The sequence below is a fragment of the Onychostoma macrolepis genome, chromosome 09 (genome assembly GCF_012432095.1).
Source record: "Onychostoma macrolepis isolate SWU-2019 chromosome 09, ASM1243209v1, whole genome shotgun sequence".
NCBI lineage: Eukaryota > Metazoa > Chordata > Actinopteri > Cypriniformes > Cyprinidae > Onychostoma > Onychostoma macrolepis.
The window spans coordinates 25087556-25109400 of NC_081163.1; the positions used below are offsets into that span (position 1 = coordinate 25087556).

Sequence of the window (21845 nt, forward strand, 5' to 3'; positions counted from 1 at the left end):
TGAAGATATCAGTTTTTAAATGTGTGTGTGTTGTAATTCTGGTCTGTCTTGTAATAAATGTTTCAGCTATACTAGAGTCATGCTGGAGAAAGCAGGCCAAAGCTTCTTTCAGTGGGATGGGCTTGACCTGGTTTCTTTGTAGATGTGTTGCTGGGGGTGACGGTGTCCTTGACAACAGGAGGTGGGGGTTTGGGCAGATTGCTGTGTTGCTACTGTTTTATGTGAGTTTCTTAGCTCACTATCTCATAGTAACAAATAACTAGATTCTAGTGAGGACAGCTTTTGGAGTTGTTTTGTCAGTGTGCACACAATATCTGGAGACTTGCTACCACTAGGGAATAATTCACATGCTGCTGGTGCACAAAAAAAAAAAAACTTTTTCAGTGTCACTATTAAAATCCTTCAGGGCTGCAGTCTGTTCATAATGTTGAGCATAAAATCTTCAGCAAACTGTAGTTTATTTTGTGACAGTGCTTATTTAATTGACTGTGCTGCTTTCAGTTCTGTAGACGACCCTGAAGAAATTCTCTTTCCTCCTGATACACATTCAATATGCTGAAAGCATTGATGACAGTAAATGCTTGATGCAACCTACTAACATTGATTCAGCACTTGCCAGCTGTCTCTTAACAAAGGATAAAACTATGCTGTGTGTTAAATAGATGAAAATGAGGCTCTATTCAAGACACAAAGCCCGATGATGTTCCATTCAATTGATTCACTTTTTATATAAGGAAATCTTAGACATTCTTTACAGGGTCTGAGCTATTGCACGCAGTAGGATACTCTGAGCACACTGAGCACACTTTCAGCTAATTTAATTATACCTCCGGTTTATTTTTCAGTCTATCGAAGACTATAGTGAAAAGGGAATGAAGAGGCTTTAAATGCCAGGGATGTTAGGAAGAATTACCGAAAGGACAAATCAACTCATTTACTTGTCAAATATTTGTTGAATTATTGTATTTGTTGACAAGTAAAAGTGATTGGTATGTGTGATACATTGAAACATTTATGCACTGAATTATTCATATTATTTACTCTTGGCAAAGATGTGATGCTTGATAGTGAAACAGATGAGATGCTGAAGTGGCTTGTTTCATATTGTGGCGGTGATCACAGGGACGTCCGATTTGGTTGTTTTTAAGCCTTTTTTTTAACCCAGATTTGTTGAAACTATTCATAAACTGTTTGTGAATTGCTTGAATGCAACAAAGGCTATGGTCTAGAGGTAAAACTGTGAGGTAGGTGAAAATATGACATGGTCTTGAATAAATACTAAAATGCATTTAAAATGCCATGCAGGCACTTGGGGGAAATGATTCACTAAAATGAATCTGACCTCCCAATGGGAATTAATAACTCATTTACGGTACTAATTTACAATTACTAATGTAAGTTAAGCCTTACTGACAGCATTTGTCATATAATGTCAATCAGCACATAAAGGCTGAATACTATTTGAAAAGTACAGCCAAAGTTATATAAAAGTCGTATAATATTTCAACGGCAATGCTGTGATCATATTACACGTTTTCACTTACACAGAGAAAAATCCAACCACAGGAATTATGTTAGTATACTTGAAAGGTATTGCCACCTCAGAAGGACAATTTAGGCAAATTTAAAGCTCAAATTACACATTTTTACTAAATAATTTAGCCAAAATATCATGTTTCTGCTTTTAAAGTCCTTTATTGTGTTGGGCCCATAGACTTTCAATGTAAGTGTGTTACTGTAAAGATGATAAAAATAAGGATAGGTCAAAGTTTACCACAAAAACATGTTGTCAGTAGAGCTTAGGTTATGTTAGACTTGTACATACTGTATAGAACAGAAAATGAATACAGTATATGTGGCAAACTGAGAGCTTCATTAACACCATAGAATGAGGTGAGAAACACAAAGAGCAAGTGAGAAGAAACACAAAAGAGGCTATTGATGTTCCTCGAAACATTCATACTAATGAGGTGCTGTGAAAACAGGACTCGATTGATGAAATATCAGTGTCTTGCTCTAGATATCAAGAGAGAGAGCGAGAGGTACAGGAAAGTGCACTTCCCCTCTGCCCTTCATAAATTCTCCAGTCGCCCCGAAGGAGGACAGACAGTTTGAGCACTAATGCAGGTGTTTGAGTGAGCTGAGCGCAGACAGACGGGCCGCTCTTTGATCTGATGCTGTCTCTCATTTTAATGGGGCTGTGCTTTAGTCTTTCTGTAATCCAATCCCTCATTTCTGCCCCATTACATCTCCTCATCTCTCAGTCCATCCCTCACTCTGTGCCTCCTGTGTTTCTCCTCATTTTCTCATTTACTCTTTCGTTCCACCTCTCAAACACCACTCACCCTGTTATTAGAGGTAGAGAGAGTACAGATTTCGTTCCTAATGACTCCCACCTGATTTAATAAGCATTTTCAACAGTTAGGAGCCATGTACTAAAGTAGTGCATGAAGCAGTATGCAGCAAAGTAAACATTTCAAACTGTACATTGTAATTAAAAAAAGGGTTATTTTGCTTTTTTTTTTAATGCAATTTTTTTGTGAAAATGTTTTGAATTTAAACATCTGGTCAAATAACAAGTGAAGAAAGAGATGTCAAAGAGACCATTAAGTAAAAATTGGGGTTTTGTGGTTTTTAGTCTGTCTATTAGTCCTACTTTAAAAACATGAGAGAATTTTTTTTTTTTAGAAAATATACACATTTAAAATTTACAGGGTTTTTCTTCTGGTAAAACAGATCAGAAACAGTGCCAAAATTATATTACGCTGCTTCTTACACATTTTGTGGCTCTTTCAAAGTGAAACGTTCATTGCCATTTATCTGAAACCGATCAATGCAACAACATTTCATTATTTTGGTTGTTGGTCTACGTATCGTGGCAATTAGGAAATTTAATGTCCAGTGAATTGTGCTAAAAGTCATTTGGATTTGAAAATAACATACCGCCTAAACTAACCTAATTGTTAACAAAAGCAAATTTAAGATACAAATGCATTTGCTGAAGCAACCATGCTGTTTTAGCTTGCTTCTACAAGTCTTTAAATTATCGTAATTCGAACCTGAGCACTCCACATTGTGCAGTGCTGTACCAGGTGAGCTACCAAGCAAGTTTACTAAGTCAGAATAGCAGCATATATCCAGCTGGATATGTGATGCAAATGTCAATACAGTATGTTTTAGTTTGCAAATCACAATAACATAGTATTGTGCAAAGAACAATAGGTCAACAATATAGAAATAGGTCTTTGTTAATCAATAATCTACCTTTGTAATGATATTTTTGTGTGTTTTACTGCCACTAGTATTCATTTCACTTTTGAAAGTGCAGTGATAGACATGTTTTTGGAGTTTTGTAAAAATTATATGTAGAGGAATATTTTTTCCAGTGAGCCTGTTTCAAATGAGAATGTTACTCACCATTAATTATAAACACAAACTGCTGCTTACTAGCTGTAGCAAGTACCAAATCTTTGGTTGTGCTTAATTATCCATGTTAGGATGCTTCTAATCATCTGCTGAACTACATCTGCCTTCAATCTGATGCATAATCAGCCGGACTGCTGAAGCAGCTCTTATGTTATCATGTTCTTTTCTGAACCTCTGTAATGTAGTCGTTCATTAGCAGAGTCGCCAGCGTGTCTTTAATGTGAAGAATCAGCAGCATTGATCCGCTCCTGTGAAGCAGAGAGTCCTCAGGGAGGAGTGTAGTACTGAGGAGACACCTCGCTTCAGATGGCTTCATCCTGAGTGTTTATGATGGCTCTTATGATCTCTCTCTGAGGACTCTGCTGCTTTATGATAGTAAGATTAAAAAGTCCAGACTGAAAGAGAGAGGGGTTTGGTCATGATGAATGGAGATAAGGAGATAGACGTGGACAGGAAGGAAGATGTGTGTGTAAAGAAGTTTACTGTAGACCTAGTGGAACCTTTTAATGCTCTGGGTTGTGTTTTCATAGCCCAGAAGACCTAATGGAGGTCTCAGTTATCTTTATGATATCCTGATCTTATTCCCCTTAGAGGGAAAAAGGACCACTGATTGTTGTACATTTTATAATTGCTTTATATTAAGCAATGGCATGCAGGGGGAAAAAAAAAATAGTAGGATATGGGTGCTTCTCAATCAGAAGGCTGCATCCTAGTAGAGTCACACATCTGCTACATAATCAGCCGCCATCGTAGGCAGTCTCAGTTTGAAGGATCCCATTTAGCATTTGTAATTGTGCATATTTTGAAGGGTGCATCAAGCGTACCATTGGTGTGATCCATTCCCCCACAATCCTCTGCACACATTCCAATTAATAAAAATAAATAAATAAATAACTGGCAGCATCAAATAGGCACTGAGCTTGTCCAATTTCATTGTAATGCTTTTTTTTTTTTTTTTTTTTTTTTTGATAATGTATTGATAATGTTTTGTTCTGTTTTATTCTAAATAACATAATACTAATTTGACCATGATGTAAACCACAGGGAGACCACCAATGGTTGTCATTCACTGCATTGCATTAATAGAAAGTTGGTTAATATAAAAGATTTTTAATATAAACTATTTTTCAAAAATGATTTTTGTTATAGTATTTCCATGCCGTAACCGTGTGGGAGGCAACCTTTGTGACATAGCCATGTGGACTTTGTGTGTATTTCCTGTTTAAGACTGCACTAATAAAAAAGTAATACATTTAAAATACATTTATTTCATACTAAGTATAGTTCAAATCTATTAACATATTTACTGAAATATTGTTCGAGACTTAATGATATATATTTTTTTAAAAACTAATTAAACTTTATTTTACTTGTGCTTTATTTTACTTTTTTTACTTGTGCACAATGCACATTTTTAATATTAAGCCTAAAATGTGTTTGATGAGGATTGTATGATCTTTGAATAATATCAGTCTTTAAATGCAAGAAGTTTAAAGTGTACCTGAAGTATACTGGCAATAGGTCCGCTTTGTCACAACCAAATATACTTCAGTATATCTTTAGTTGGACTTTAGCACTACTTCCACACAATTAAAGTGCATTAAGTACAAAATTAGTTGTTGCAATTTAGCAGACTTTAAGTATACAAGTTTAGTATACCAAAAGTACAAATTGCAGGGTATTTTATCAAGTACATTTACATTTACATTTAATCATTTAGTAGACGCTTTTAACCAAAGCGACTTACAAATGAGGAGAACAGTAGAAGCAATCAGACCAACGATAGAGCAACAGTCTACAAGTGCTGTGACAATTAGGTGTATTGGTGCAGCACCAGTTGTTGTCTTATAGGCAAACATCAGTACCTTGAATTTGATGCGAGCTGCTACTGGTAGCCAGTATAAACTGATGAAGAGAAGTGTAACGTGAGCTTTTTTCGGGTCGTTAAAGACCACTCTCGCTACTGCATTCTGGATCAGTTGCAGAGGCTTGATAGTACATGTGGGAAGGCCTGCCAAGAGAGCATTACAATAATCCAGTCTGGAGAGAACAAGACCTTGGACAAGGAGTTGCGCAGCTTGCTCTGATAGGAAGGGTCTAATCTTCCTAATGTTGTATAAGGCAAATCTGCAGGTATAGCAATATGGTCTGTGATCATCGATCACAACTCCAAGGTTCCTGGCTGTCCTGGAATGAGTTATGGTTGATGAACCCAGCTGTATAGAGAAGTTGTGATGAAGTGCTGGGTTGGCTGAGACCACGAGTAGTTCTGTCTTAGCAAGGTTGAGTTGAATGTGATGGTCCTTCATCCAGCTAGAAATGTCTCTCAGACAGGCCGCAATGCGAACAGCAATCCGTCAGATCGTCTGGTTGGAATGAGAAGTAGAGTTTATTGTCATCAGCATAGCAGTGATATGAAAAGCCATGCTTCTGAATGACAGATCCTAATGATGACATGTAGATGGAGAAGAGAAGAGGTCGAAGCACTGAGCCTTGAGGAACCCCAGTAGCAAGAAGTTGTTACTTAGAAACCTCACCCCTCCAAGACACTCTGAAAGACCTACCTGAGAGTTAAGATTTGAGTGTGGACCACTGGAGTGTGGATCCTGAGATGCCCATCTTTATGAGGTTGGACAGGAGGATCTGTGGTTAACTGTGTCAAAAGCAGCAGACAGATCCAGCAAGATGAGTACTGAGGATTTGGAAGCTGCTCTTGCCAGTCTCAGGGCTTCAATAACCGAGAGCAGGGCAGTCTCAGTTGAGTGGCCGCTTTTGAAGCCAGATTGGTTGTTGTCCAGGAGGTTGTTGTGTGCAAGGAACATAGAGAGTTGGTTGAACACAACTCGCTCAAGTGTCTTTGCAATGAATGGAAGAAGGGATACCGGTCTGTAGTTTTCTAAAAGTGCAGGATTTTAGAGAGGGTTTCTTAAGCAGTGAGGTTACCCGAGCCTGCTTAAATGCTATGGGAAATATACCAGTTTGAAGAGAGGTGTTGATAATGTGAGTAAGCACAGGTATGACTGAAGAAGAAATGGCCTGAAGGAGGTGAGTGGGGATAGGATCAAGTGGACAGGTAGTAGGATGATTGGAAAGGATACGTTTGGAAACGTCCATCTCCAAGAGTGGAGAGAAGGAGGAGGGACAGTGTGTATTTGTCGTTATGAAGTTATCATCAGTTTGTGGTGAGGGTAATTGGTCACTGATGTTTCTTGTTTTATTTATGAAGAATATTGCAAAGTCATCAGCTGTAAGAGCTGATGAAGGAGGAGGGCGAGGAGGATAGATAAGAGAAGAGAACGTTTTGAAAAGTGTGCGAGAGTCAGAACAGTTGATTAATTTGTTGTGGTTGTATGTCGTTTTAGCAGTGGGGACATTTGCAGAGAAGGAAGAGAGGAGTGACTGATACACACTAAGGTCGGTAGAGTTTTTTGATTCATGCCACTTCCTCTCTGCAGCCCTGAGTCTAGAGCGATGTTCACGGAGAACATCGGACAGCCAGGGGGTAGAGGGGGTAGTGCGTGCTGGTCTGGATGAAAGGGGCAAAAGTTGTCTAAGCAAGATGTTAGAGTGGAGCAGAGAGTGTCAGGAGCACTGTTTGTGTCCAGTGCTGAAAACTGAGAGACTGAAGGAAGTGAGGATGAAACCATAGAGGATAGGCGAGAGGGAGAGAGTGAGCGTAGGTTACACCGAAAGGTGACCTGCGGAGGAGTGTGTGCAAGTACATAAAAACATGCATGTAAATGTCTTTGTAGGCTAGTATACTACTACTGTAAATTTATAAGGGTAACACTTTAGAATAATGGGTCATTTGTTAACATTAGTTAATGTATTAACTAACATGAACTAAGAGTGAACAATACTACTACAGCATTTATTAATCTTAGTTAATGCTATTTTCAGCATTTACTAATGCATTATTAAAATCACAAGTTGTGTTTGTTAACATTAGTTAATGCACTGTGAACTAACATGAACTAACAATGAATGATTGTATTTTTATTAACTAACGTTAACAAAGAGGAATAAGTACTGTAATTAATGCATTGTTCATTGTTTGTTCATGTTAGTTAATACATTAACTAATGTTAACAAATGACCCATTATTCTAAAGTGTTACCTTTATAAGAAATAAATGTATTTCAAATACATCTTAGTATATTTATTTTTCACTAGGATGTTTAATACTGTGGAAATGTAATGAGTGATAATGAGATTACAAATGAAAATAACATCACCTTTTCTCCTCTTTCATTCTCAGGGTCTTTCAGAAGTGAAGGAATTAAAGCGTCTGATGTCCTTCCTGTGCTGAGAGAAAAAATAGCGTTTGTATCAGGTGAGTGTGAGATGTTTTGAGTGTGAGTGACAAAAAAAAAAAAAATCAAATTTTCATTCTGTTGTTATTTGCTCACATTTTGAAAGTGACTGATGTTTGACACTGAGCCTTTCTCATTTGGCTCTGGTGTTGGTGCATGGTACATCCAACTACAGTACATCCAGATCTTTAATGATCTGTTCTTAACTGACACTGATGTGATTGGACTCTCCTCACTTCTTTGAAACATCTGTCTCTCAGGTTGGGTGTAGAGGGGTTTTCTCAATTTCACAGATTTTAACCTGCGGCTGCTTCACATGTTAACAGCTGGCTGAATTTAGTGAGCTCGTTCAAGCATGCAATGCAGAAGTCAAAATATTGGATTTGAGGCACAGTGATTTGTGTGCTAGTTAATCTTGTGAGATGTGAGATACATCAGTTATCAAATGCCTATTATACAATCACTGTCTGTCTATCTACAATAAAATTTGAATGCTTAATGGTGTGAAACTGCCATAATGACTTTTGTGTGAGTTCTCTCTCACCTACATGTGTATGAATGAAATCAATCTCAAAATCAAGGTGTTCAGGACACTTTATTTAGGGAAATATCAGGAATGATTCTCTAGAGGTATAAGTGATGATTTGTCAGCACAATCTATAACTGTTTTTTGCCTTCTTCCTTCCTTTCCCTCATATACATTTTTATCATGGATTTTATAGCCCCCCTTTTTTTCACACTATTTCCTATAACTGCTGCTAATGGTCTCATCTAATGATCTCATCCTCACTTTTCCTCAAAACCTGCTTGATTAGAGGTGTCATTCATTTAAGTAGCACACAAAGTCAGGTATAAAAGTTTAGTAAGCCTAAATATGAGCAATAGTAATAGGGATGTAGCTACGTTCGCCATAGATAACACTTATGATGCTACATTCTAAAAATTATTTAGGCCAAAATAGAGATAGTATGCAAACTGCTAATTTATTTATGGTAAAAACTGGCAGTTGTGGTGGCTAGAAATTAACCATAAAAAAGTATGGTGAAAATGTTTTCAGTATTACAGGATGGCATAATGATGCCTGTATAACTCACAATTTATAACCATATAAGTGATATAATGTTATTTTCCTGTCAAATGTACAGATAGCATTTGATTTTACTTGCTCTTTGCTTTTGTCCTTTTACTATGTATGTTTAACAATAAATAATACAGTGATTCATAGTTTGTACTTCCAAAACACAGGATAAAATTGAATGTTAAACTATTTCCTTTTTTTTTTTTTTTTTGCAGGAGGTCGTGATAAGAGAGGTGGCCCCATCCTGACCTTTCCTGCCAGGAGTAACCATGACCGAATAAAACAGGAGGACCTGAGACGTCTAGTAACGTACCTGTCCACTGTGCCCAGGTGAGCTTAATGTTAATGTGTGGATCAAACAAACTGCAGAGCAGACTTGAGCATTATGGATGTAAATGTGTCTTTATTCTGTATAAACTGGTCTCTGCTCAGCCCTCCTGGGCTGTTTTCAAGGCAGAGAGTCTCAGCTATTGCATTACAAGAATCATACGGCATAGTACAATATTAGTCTGCATTATGTATCTTATTAAAGGATCACAGTGTAAAATATTCACAGAAAAGGAATTTGAATAAACTCTGCCTTACTGTGGTTTTGTTCTCTAAGCTCCTCACTGAGAGAATTATTCAAGAACAAGCATTTACATTCCCACAGTGAGAAGTTGTGTTTGCAAAATTGGAAGCTGAATAGCGTAACTCTAGTTCGACATGTCTCTGATTAGCTGTGTTGCTGGGTAATTGACATGACATTTCTAAATCTGAAACGTTTTTACAACTTATTCTATAATTAATTATTATACATGCAGTTTTTAAGTGCTCATATTATTGTCAGTCCTGTGTCGTGTGTTTCCCGCCCACTTGTGCCCATATCTGGTTATTTTCCTGTCCTTGTTTAGTTTGATTATGATTCCGTTCAGCTGTGTGTATTAATTATCTAGTTTTATCCTGTGTAAATAAGTTCCTGTCTGTTTAGTTAGTGTTGTCTGGTCTACTTGTTACGTTCACTGTGTTCCTGTGTGTCTCAGCCCTGCCTTGTTTTAGCCCTGTTGGTTTGGATTAAAGACTGTTGATTTAAAGTATTCCTCGTCTCTGTGGTTCTCGTTCCTTCCCGCTTTGTGCACCGTGACAGAAGATCAGACCTAAACAGAGAGTGAGCGGCACCTTTTGTTTCACTGTTTTATTTTTACGTTTTTTGAAAGTTTTTGGTTTGTTCCTGTTTGTTTTACCCGCGGCATGGAAGTCGCTGCTTGTCAGTCAAGCTTACCAGCCGCTCATCAGTGAAGTTCGCCAGTCTCTCATCAGTCAAGTTTGCTGACCGCTATGAAGTCAAGCCTGCCGGTCGAGGCTCTTTCCAGTCCGCCAGCCGATCTGAAGTCAAGCCCGCCGGCTGCGGCTCACTTCAGCTCCAAGGTTCGCTCCAGTGTCCTGACCAAGAGTCCAGTGCAGGCTCCAGCCCCTGACCAGAGTAAAGTCATTTTAAAGTCTTGTTGTGTCCATAGGAACAGTTTTATCAGTCTTGTCATTCTTGTCTTGTCCGTGGAGGCTCGTCTGGGGCAGGCAGCTTCTCTAGTCATGGCTGCGGAGGCCATTCCCAAGCCGCCTGCTTCTCCTGTCGCTTCTATGGAAGCGGTTCCTGAGTTAACCCTGAGAGGGCCCCTGTCACCACATTCAGCCCAAGGAGGGCTGTGAATCTCATGTCATGCCCAGAGAGGGCCTCAGCTTCCGAGCCTAGCCCAAGGAGGGCTCCTGTTCCTGTGGATAGCCCCGTGAGGGCTCCTAGCTCCGCCATGGCCTCCTGAACTGTCTGTTCCAGAGCGCCCCCTCAGTCCTGCCTTGTTTTATCCCTGTTGGTTTGGATTAAAGACTGTTGATTTAAAGTATTCCTCATCTCTGTGGTTCTCGTTCCTCCCCACTCTGTGCACTGTGACAATTATCTAGTGTACTTTTAAAAATGAATCTGTACAGTATTTGCAGGTTCTTATGTAAATTCATATTAATTGTAGCCTGAAAATATATGGACAACCTAATAATTTAAATCATAAAATTTTAAGTTTTTGAAGTAATGGATTTCAAAGATTCTAAAATTTCTAAAAATGCTTAGTTCAGAAAAGTTAATTGACTGAAGTTTTTTTTTTTTTTTTTTTGCCATGGCAATCTACTTAAAATGATCTAAATTGCAGTCTGTAAATAATATGGACAACCTAATAATTTCATAAAATGTATTCGTGTTAAAAGTCATGGATTTCAAAGGTTATTTATTTTACTTCTAAACTGCAGTCTTAATATGGGCAACCTAATAATTTAATAAAATGTATTCTTCTTAAAAGTCATGGATTTCAAAGGTTATTTATTTTACTTAGCAGTAGTCATTGGCTGGATTTTTTTTTAATTGTTTGTCTCTTTTAAATGATTTAAACTGCAGCCTATAAATAATAGTGACAACCTTAAATTTTTGAAAAGTCATGGATTTCAAAGGAATTTTGTCTATTTAATTATCTGGCTGAAAGTTAGCTTTTATCTCTTTAAAATGATTCACAAATCACTGGAAAAGTCATGGCAGTTCATTGATCTAAATGTGTTTGACCCCTGAATAGACTGAAAGATAGTGAGATCCTGTCTTCTGCAGCCTTACTGCTGTGCTCTGTTGTAAAAGTCTGTTACTTGGGTGTATACCTGTTAACATTAATTGAAATATCCTGTTAGAATATTTAGATAAACTGGATCCTTTGCATTAAATTGTCTGGTCTTGTATTTTGCCAGTGTTGCTTCCATTTCTCTGTGTGTTGTGTGTTTCGGGCTGGTGTTATAAACGCAGCAGACCTCACTGGGCCACTGATCAATGCTGTCACTGCCCTCAGATGTCAGCATCAAAGCCTGTGAGCTAAGCAGTGAACAAAGATGGACTTAATGCGAGTTTAATTGGGAGAAAGAGAGAAAGAAACTGAAGGGAGGGAGAGCCCCATCTCTTTAAGCCTTTCCCACAAGCCATGATTCATCAGTGTTTTGATGTGTCGGTGCCCACAGGCATCTGAGCTTCTGTCCCCTTTAGCTGCTCTTTAACGCAAAACAGCTTTCAGCTTCACGCAGATGAATTGAAAGGAGCGATGCTGGTTCTCTGAGAGGTATCAGTTACCCTGTTTCATGACGTGATGTGGTTAAGTGTCTCGAACTCGCGTGTTTAGAATAGGAGGGTCTGTCTGACGTGTTTCCAAAGTATTGTTCCTCCACCCTTTGCATTAACCGGACCTTCCATTCTGTCAACCGAAAGATATCCTCATTAGCAAAGAAGAAGTCATCCACGTCTATTATGGATGTATAAATATCACAGTAGACAGAGCCCGGCCCAGTTCGATTTCCACTCGGGAGCAGCGCTTGCATCATCAGTGTTGGATGGATCAGCGTAAAGCAGTGCAGGCTGCTGGTTTGGTGAAGAGGGAAAATCAATGTTATTGAGTCAGCATGCTAACCCCCCTTCAGGCTATGATTCATGCCCTGTGCTTCCTGCGCTGGCATATGATATAGTGTTTGTGACACGCTCTTTTGATTCTTGTCTGCGTTTATGTTCGCCTTAAAATGAGTTTTCTGTCATTGTTTGCTCACCATCATGTCGATCCAAACCGGCGTGACTGACTGGAGCACAAAAAGAGATATTTTAAAGAATGTAGGCATACTTTAAAGCTCCAAAAGGACAAAAACGCATCCTAAAAGTATCCATCTTGTGTTCTACAAGTTCCAAATAAAACTAAATTATATGGGTTTGGAACAGCGGGTTTATTAGTGGCTAAGCTGGATTTGAACTTAACACCAAATGTGATTGGTAAATAAAATCACAAAAACCCTCAACACTGAGAAAGTTTGGTATAGAAATTATCACATGCAGAAGAAAAATAAGATATAATGGCTGTGAATTAACAATCTGTTCCCAAAACATTAATTTATGGTCACATTTTATTCATTTATTTCAGCATTTTGGTTAAATCATGGCCATGTTACTTTGTGCTAATTTGTTCTCGTTTTAGGTGAATCGTGGTTATGTTGAACTAATTTGCTCCTTCATTAATTTAGTTTAAACATGGCCATGATTTACAAAGAAGCAAGTTAGTCCAACCATTAGGCCATTAGGCCATGATTTAACAAAAGTGAGATTTAACAAACTGATAAGTTGCGGGAACAAATTCTACAAGATAGTTGATGATAGTTTTTTTGATTTTAGCTTCAACCATCTCCAAAACTCTCTCCTGGAAGTTTCTAGTGCATCTAAAGACCTTGATTAAATAAGGTTTGGAGTTAAACTCTGCAGGACAGTGGTCCAGGAACAGGTTTGGACACTCCTATTCCACAACATAAATTACAAATGCTCCTACTGAAAACACATTTTGAAGGTTTTTTTCTTTTTTTTTAAATAAATGTAATTTAAATGTAATTTAATTTCAATTTAATTTAAATGTATTACAAATTTAAATTTAAATTCAAATATATTACATTTAATTAAAAAATGTTCTTTTGTAGTAACTTCACCGGTGTCAGTGTGTGCAGTTTAAGTAGTGCAACAAAACGTCTAATTATCGAAATAAAAATATAATATACAAAAAAAAAAAAACTTCTAATTATCGTCAATTTATGTTTACCACAGACCTCATATTGCTAGGAAAATCTCAAGGGAACTTGTAGCGAATTAGTCTTCTGACTAAGCATTACACTATATCAAATTTTTTCCCACATGTGCATCTCTCCGTAAATAAACCAAGGTTTTTTTTTCTTGCATTGTTATAGTTTTAGAATTGGTCCCACTTTATATTAGGTGGCCTTAACTACTATCAGGGCCGCTGCTGGCCAAATGGGTGCCCTAAGCAGGATTGTATTGTTGTGCCCCCTCCCTCAAATATTATGGAAGTAAACAAAAATACCTACTATAGGGGTCAACAAAATAGAACTTTAATAAAATATAAAAGTAAATAAATAAATAAATTGTAATTAAATTGTATTATTTACAATTACAATTCATCTACTGGTTCCCAACCACGATCCAGGAGGTCCTCCAAAACTTCAAAAGTTTTTCAAAAATTACCCCAAAGGTTTTCCATGTCTCCTTAATCAAACACACCTGATTCAGATCATCAGCTCATTTGTAGAGACTCCAAGACCTGAAATGGGTGTGTCAGACAAAGGAGAAATGTGCAGTGTTGGGGGGCCTCCAGGAGCGTGTTTGGGAACCACTGATCTATAGCAAAAAGGTGGCCAAAAATGAGAGATTAAGCAGATATTTAAAATCAAATGTTGGGTCAATAGCCTATTAGACAAGGACTTGATTGTCCTGTAAGTGTAACAGCAGCAATTACCAGGCCTTTGGCTCCCTTTGCAGGCATTTGTAATAACATGTAATGTTGATAAAAAAACAATGGACACCATCACAAAATTTGTAATGGTTTTACTAGTTATGGTAATTGGTCACCTTCTAAATCCTATTGGAATATGTCCCAAAACACACTACAGAATGTTTTTTAATGGTTAAAAGTTGATGGTTTGTAATGGTATTTGTGATTCATTTTTTCAGCAGGGTTGCCTCATTGTTTTTATATAATGCATTTTAAGTCATTTTAAAGGCTTTTTTTTTATAACCACAAAAATATTATCTTAATACTTCTTTGTATATTATTATTTGAAGTAACAAAACCATGGTTAATGGTTAACAAGAACCATGATTTTTATTTTTATTTTTTTTTATTCGTGTTAAAACCATGGCTAACTTTTGTAAGTGAACATGGAAATGCTGAGAGTATATTAGACGCGTTGGTGGTGGTGAAATTATTACCGACATTAAAAGACGTTATTGACCTCAACACCGAAAGTGAAAGTGACGCACGGGCTTCGTTTTCATCTTTTTTTCCTTCTCTTGGCGCCGGATTGCTGATGTCTTTTCACGGGTATAGTTATCCATCAATTATGATCATTTGCATTCAGTCGCAAACATGAGGTGTGAGCGGTCTCGGGTGCGGGAATGGCGCATCACTTTTTTTTTTTTTTTTTTGAGCAACTGGGATGGTGCCCCCCTGGGAGTTGGTGCCCTACGCAAACTGCGTTCTCTGCGTATAGGGAGCAGCGGTACTGACTATGTACTTACTTTTAAATTAATCATTTGGTACAATACATTGATTGTGTACATACATGTTTTTACATTTTACTTGTATATATTTTTTAAATGCCTGCATGTAATTACATCTGTAGTTAATTTCTGTAATTACATATTACAGAACCCTGGACCACAAAACTAGTCATAAGGGTAAATTTTTTGAAATTGAGATTTATAAATCATCTCAAAGCTGATAAATAAGTTTTTAGTTGATTTATGGTTTGTTTGGAAAGGACAATATTTGGTCGAGATACAACTGTTTGAAAATCTGGAATCTGAGGGTGCAAAAAAATCTGAATATTGTGAAAATTGCCTTTAAAGTTGTCCAAATGAAGTTCTTAGCAATGCATATTACTAATCAAAAATTAAATTTTGATATATATTTACGGTAGGAACGTTACAAAATATCTTCATGGACTATGATCTTTAATTAATATCCTAATTATTTTTGGCATAAAAGAAAAATTGATCATTTTGTCCCATACAATGTATTGTTGGCTATTGCTAAAAATATTACTACAGATATACCTGTGCTACTTATTATGGTTTTGTGGTCCAGGGTCACATATACTGTATACTTACACTGTTGACCCGTCCCTTACACCTTAACCCACCCTTAAACCAACCCATACCACCAAACCTGTCCCTAACCTTAACCGTATCCCACCTCATCAGCAGTAAAAGTGTTTTTCAATACAATATGAACACAATAAGTACATTGTACTTATTTTTTGATGCAAATCCATAGTAGTTATAAAGTGGGACTGAAAAATAGAGGTCTGTGATGGCATTTGGTGAACGTGAAGTTCTTTGTTTTTCTTGTGTTAGTTTGTGTGGGATAAAGACTCAAGGCTGTGTTAAGTGTTTATGTCCAGCTATTGAATTACTCAACACAAAGTCGACAGTGTGGCTTTGGCAGTAGTTCATCCCATTGCAGGAGTAAAATGTTAGAATTTACGGCTGTTGTTTTTGACTTGATTCCCACTCAGACCTCAGAATGGCAGGAAATGAAAGAGGCTTATATGTGCCATTATTTAGTCCCTAATCACACAGCGTTTTTACTGATTTTCTGTCATCTTTATTTCCTCTTTGAGGCATACGGAAATCTGTGTGTTGTTAATTTTACCGTCACTGAAGCACTGGTGAGTTATTTTTATCTTCCAATCTCTGTGCACTACTTGAAAAGCATGAGCCAGAAATAGAAGCCGTGCTGTTTCCGCTTAAGCTGATGAGAAGAGTCCTCCAAGAACATTTTAAATGGTGTCTAAACAAATCGCCCTGTTGTGTTCCAAGATGATGTTTGTTCGAAGAGATTCTGAGCGATAGCATTTATATGGAAACTCAAGAACCAAAGTGGTTTAAATGCAATAATGTGGCCAAATGTGCAGCACTTTATGGTCTGAAGGACACACTAGTACTCATGTACACACTCACCCCTCTCTCTTGCTCTCTATCATTGTCCTTTTCTCTGGGTCAAGTGACCCATTTAAGATGAGTCAGACAGGGATACTCATCAAAAGTGGCCCACACTCTGAGCGTTTTGTATAAGAAGTTCATAGAAGACACAATTTAGCATTTGAAAAGATTTCAGGACCATTTAAAAGTTTTCATGATCATGTCATAATCAGTTCCAAAAATGTTAAAAAGGCTAAAAAACGATACATATACATGAGCAGAGTAGGACTTAACCAATAAGTGAGGTAAGCAGCCACTTAGGGCTCCAGGGAATCATGGGGCCCCATCTGATATTGGCAAAACAGATTCAGCAAACACTCCAGACACTCAAACATTAGAAAATTGGCATACACCACATAGTTTAATGCAGCTATGGTTCCTACATTTATTCCATTTAGTTTGATTTAAGTATTGTGTTTACATGAGCTTTATAATTCCATTGTGAGAGTGCATGTAAACATAGTCAATGTAACAAAAAAAGAGTAAACAAGATGTAACGAGGAGATTCAGCGTGAAGAGAGCTTCATCAATTATAATCACTTTTTAGTGATTATAAAGTGTGCACTTTGTGTCCTTTCTTGTCTATAATCCATTCAGAATTTGAATAAAAGCCTTGTTTTTCACGCTGCCATGAGTATGTATAAATATCTGCCAAATACCTGCTTTGTACAGTTTGAATAATCATGTTAAGTCGTCACCTTTTTTTATATAGCACTTTTAACAATACAGATTGTCAAAGCACTTAACAGTATCAAATTGGAGGATAGAGTGTCAGTAATGTATAATGATAAGATTAAACACTCAATTTTCAGTTAAAGGCATTTCATTATTGAATTCAGAGATGTCATTGTCTAGCTCAGTTTAGTTTAAATAGTATCTGTGCAATCAAATCTACGATAATCGCTAGAAATTAAGTGTCCCCAACTGAGCAAGCCAGAGGCGACAGCGGCAAGGAACCAAAACTCCTTCTGTGACAGAATGGAGAAAAAAAAAAACCTTGGGAGAAACCAGGCTCAGTCAGGGGGCCAGTTCTCCTCTGGCCAGACGAAACAGTTCAATTCCAACCGCAGACATGTCAGATTGTGTAAAGGGCTTATCTGATTCCCGTGGTCTTGTTCCAATGGAGAATTTTAATTTATAATTTAATGTATTTGTTATATTTGTGTTTTATTCATTATTTGAAGTTTTTCATTTATATGATTTATTCATTTGCTGTAATTTTAATGTATAGTTTAATGCATTTATTGTTTCTCGGTCTGTTTTTATAATATATATGTGTTTGTTTATTATAATTTAAATGTATAGTTTAATTCATTTAATATATTTCTGTTGTGTGTGTATATATATATAGCACATTAGCTCAAAGGGTAAATAATTACATTTCCCCCTGAATAATTACAATTATGTTATGGAGAGCGCTTCTGTAACTCCCTCTTTGGGCCATCAGAGGGCTCCATCACCTGAGTACTAATTTCCCCTTTTACCTCATTTCCCATCGGCCCCGTACCTGGCACTGATCATCATTCCCCAACTGTTCCCCGTTATCTGGACTATTTATAGAACTGTGTCACCCAGGCTTTTTGCGAAGTCTTGTTTTGCCCCGGTAAACATTACTAAGCGTTACTCCTGTTTTCTTCGGACTGCCTTGTGTTTATACCTTGCCTGCCCATCGTCTGTCTGTCCACCGCCTGCCCCGATCTCAGGTCTGCTCAATATTTACCTCTCTGCCCACACTACTATTTTGTCTTATCTGTGTCATGACTTCTGCTTGTCTGATTTAGTTACCAATAAAACTGCAAATGGATCCCAGTTTGAGTGATGAATAATTACAGAGGACTTCGCTGCCTCACGATCCAGCAGCGATTTATCATCTGTCATCAGAACTGTCCATACAAGCGACACAATTAGCCACTCATCGTCATCAGCTGCAGAAACTCACTACCCTCACCAAGGAATTAGTCCAGACTCTACAAAGACTGCAAGTATCTCCACCTGAGCTCTCATTGCCCCAGACTAACGCCGCCATTGCGGCTGCATCAGCCCAAACATCCAGCGTGAGTCCCCGCTTAGCATTCCCTGAAAAGTACGACGGTAACCCTGCTCAGTGTAAGGGATTCTTTCTCCAATGCACTTTATTCGTTAATCAACAACCAGCCCTATATTCTACTGAGCGGAGGATTTAATTAGTTTTTACACACCGGTAAATCTCTGTAATGGATGACAGCAGTATGGAGAGGTGGCAGATCTCCATTTCCCACGTTCGCTGATTTCCTCCAACGATTCCGGGAGGTCTTCGATCACTCAAAGGACTGTCGGAGTGCAGATGAACAGCTGCTAACACTGACCCAGGGGAAGAGAACTGCAGCGGGGTATGCCCTTTATTTTCGTACATTCGCCTCTCAGACGACTTGGACCGAGGATCTTCTGTAAGTGCATTTCCGAAAACGATTAAATCACGACTTGCAGACCGAGTTAGCATGCCGAGATAAGGGAAGAACTCTAGATAAGTTTATTGACCTCACGATTCAGATTGACGATCTTCCCAGATTTCGACGCCCCTCGACACGAGCACCAGTTATGACCGTTTCTGATAACCACGAACCCATGCAAGTCGACACCTATCACATCTCGCCTGATGAGAGAGATCGTTGCATTAATCACCGGCTGCGTCTCTACTTCGGCGAACCTGGCCATATGAGAATTTCATGCCCCGCTCGTACCCCATTCCCATTCTCGCTCTCAATATTGATAACTGCATTACTGTTCCTGTCACCCTCACTCTTCCCACGGGAACTATATAGGTGCGTGCTATGTTAGACTCTGGTGCGGCTGGGAATTTCGTGTCATTAGACTTTGCCCTAGAACGTAGTATCTCTCTAATAAAATGTCTTTCTCCTTTGGCAGTCGAGGCGGTCGACAGGTGCCCCCTGGGCACAGGAAAGATAACTCATTTAACATCAAAACTTAACATGACAATGGGAATTCTTCATCAAGAGACTATTCAGTTTTACCTAATTTCTACTTCTCATGCACCCATCATTCTAGGGTTACTATGGCTCCGGAAGCATAACCCCAACATTTTCTGGCAGGAATCTCAGATAATCAGCTGGAATGAGAATTGTTTTTCCCATTGTATTTCCAACATCAATCCCCTTCATCTCCGAACTATTAGTGTTACAGAGACAGACATTCCGTGGTTACCCAGTGTATATCATGATTTAAGTGATGCATTTAGCAAATCCAAAGCCTCTCAACTGAGAGATATGCTCAACAAGTATATCTTTGTTTACATTGATGATATCCTGATCTACTCCGACTCCCTTGAAGAGCATATTCAACAGGTCAGGGCAGTTCTCAAACGCCTAATCAAACATCAACTTTACGCCAAAGCAGAAAAATGTGAGTTTCATCTAACATCCATCTCTTTCCTGAGCTACGTGATTAGCAATGAGGGCATTGCTATGGATGAAAGCAAGGTCAACACAGTCCTTAAGTGGCCACTACCATCTACCATTAAAGAGCTGCAACGTTTCCTGGGGTTTGCCAATTTTTTTCATCAGAGGTTTCAGTTCAGCAGCTGTCCCGCTAACAAATATGACGAGGAAGGGTTCTAGTCATCTTCACTGGTTGTCCACTGCCCGAGTAGCTTTTCTGGAATTAAAGCAATGGTTCACTACCGCTCCCATATTGCACCACCCTGACCCTGGTTTACCGTTCATAGTGGAGGTTGACGCTTCCAACATTGGAATAGGAGCAGTACTGTCACAACGTCGGGGCTCACCGGCGAAAATGTTTCCATGTGCTTATTATTCACGTAAATTAAGCCCAACGGAGAGAAATTATGATGTTGGTGACAGGCAATTGCTGACCATGAAAGCAGCACTCGAGGACTGGCATTATTGGCTGGAGGGACGAGACATCCATTCACTGTACTAACTGATCATCGCAATCTGGAGTACTTAAAGATGGCTAAGAGACTCAATCCACGACAGGCCAGATGGTCTCTGTTTTTCTCCAGATTCAATTTCACTGTCACCTACCGGCCAGGCTTGAAGAACACAAAGGCAGACGCTCTGGCACAACAATTTGAGAAAGACTCTGAACCCAGTATGCCAGAGAATGTTATTTCCCCAACTCTCATTGTATCACCAATCCAGTGGGACATTACTACCGAGATTGAGCAGTCCAATACTGAACTAGATCTTCTGACTGAATGTCCCCAAGATAAGTTGTTTGTCCATGAAGCCCTTCGAGAAAGAACTATCACACAAGTCCATACCTCACTCAGCTCAGGTCATCCTGGTATTAACACGACTATCCAACTTCTTCAGAACCGGTTCTGGTGGCCATCTCTAAGAAAGGATACGAATCTGATTCGTCAATGCCATGTATGTAATACCCAGAAACCTTCTCATTTATTACCAGCAGGACTCCTCCAGACTCTGCCCATACCACAACGCCCCTGGCACTGACCTTCCTAGTTCCAATGGCCATACCACTATCCTTACTGTCATTGACCGTTTCTCTAACGCCTGTCACCTCATTCCCCTGCCTAAGTTACCCACCGCTCTGGAAACAGCTGAACAATTATGTAATCTAGTCTTTGGTTTCTGTGGTTTACCTGAAGACATCGTCTCCGACCGGGGTCCCCAGTTTACCTCTCGTCTATGGTCTGCTTTCTTAAAGGCACTAGAGGTGCCTTTAAGATAGAGGTGCCTCACCTACCATCCCCAATCCAATGGTCAGGTAGAGAGACTTAACCGGGAGCTAACCAGGTTCCTTCGATCATATTGTAGTCGGAATCAGCAGGACTGGAGCCGTTATATCATGTGGGCTGAATACGCTCAAAATTCACTCCGTAAACCCTCCACTGGGTTAACTCCATTCCAGTGTATCCTGGGTTATCAACCACCCCTGTTTCCCTGGTCAGGAGAACCATCTAACGTTCCCGCAGTCAATGATTGGATTCAAAGAGGTGAGGAGACATGGAATCAGGCTCATCAACACTTGCGGCATGCTGTAAGACGTCAACAGATTCAGGCTGACCGGCATCGCCATCCCAGCCCGGAATACAGTGCTGGCCAGTAGGTATGGTTATCCACTCGTGACCTCCGTCTCCGTTTGCCAAGCTTAGTCCCAGGTACGTGGGTCCTTTTCAAATTATTCATCAAATTACCCCTGTATCTTTTGAATTGGCTTTACCTAACCACTACCGTATCTCTCCCACATTTCATGTCTCATTGTTGAAGCCTGCTGTTGGTCCCGGTGAGGGAAGAGAGGAGAAAGGATGAGGGCCCCCTACCCATAACGGTGGAGGGCGAGGAGATCTATCAGAACTGCTCGACTCTAGATGCTGGGGGAGAACTCTCCAATATCTGGTCGACTGGGAAGGCTACGGCCCGGAGGAAAGGTCCTGGGTGAATGCGTACGACATTCTAGATCCCAG

At 39.0% G+C, this 21845-nt stretch overlaps 1 protein-coding gene across 4 annotated transcripts in view; it reads left to right on the forward strand.

The window, feature by feature from the left end:
• kalrna (kalirin RhoGEF kinase a) overlaps positions 1–21845 on the forward strand; it is a 259304-nt gene that overhangs the window by 83215 nt on the left and 154244 nt on the right. For all 4 annotated transcript variants that reach the window (XM_058786373.1, XM_058786375.1, XM_058786377.1 and 1 more), the window contains 2 exons: positions 7685–7759; positions 9033–9147. In XM_058786373.1, the coding sequence (XP_058642356.1) occupies positions 7685–7759; positions 9033–9147 (190 nt within the window). The remainder of the gene's footprint in view (positions 1–7684; positions 7760–9032; positions 9148–21845) is intronic.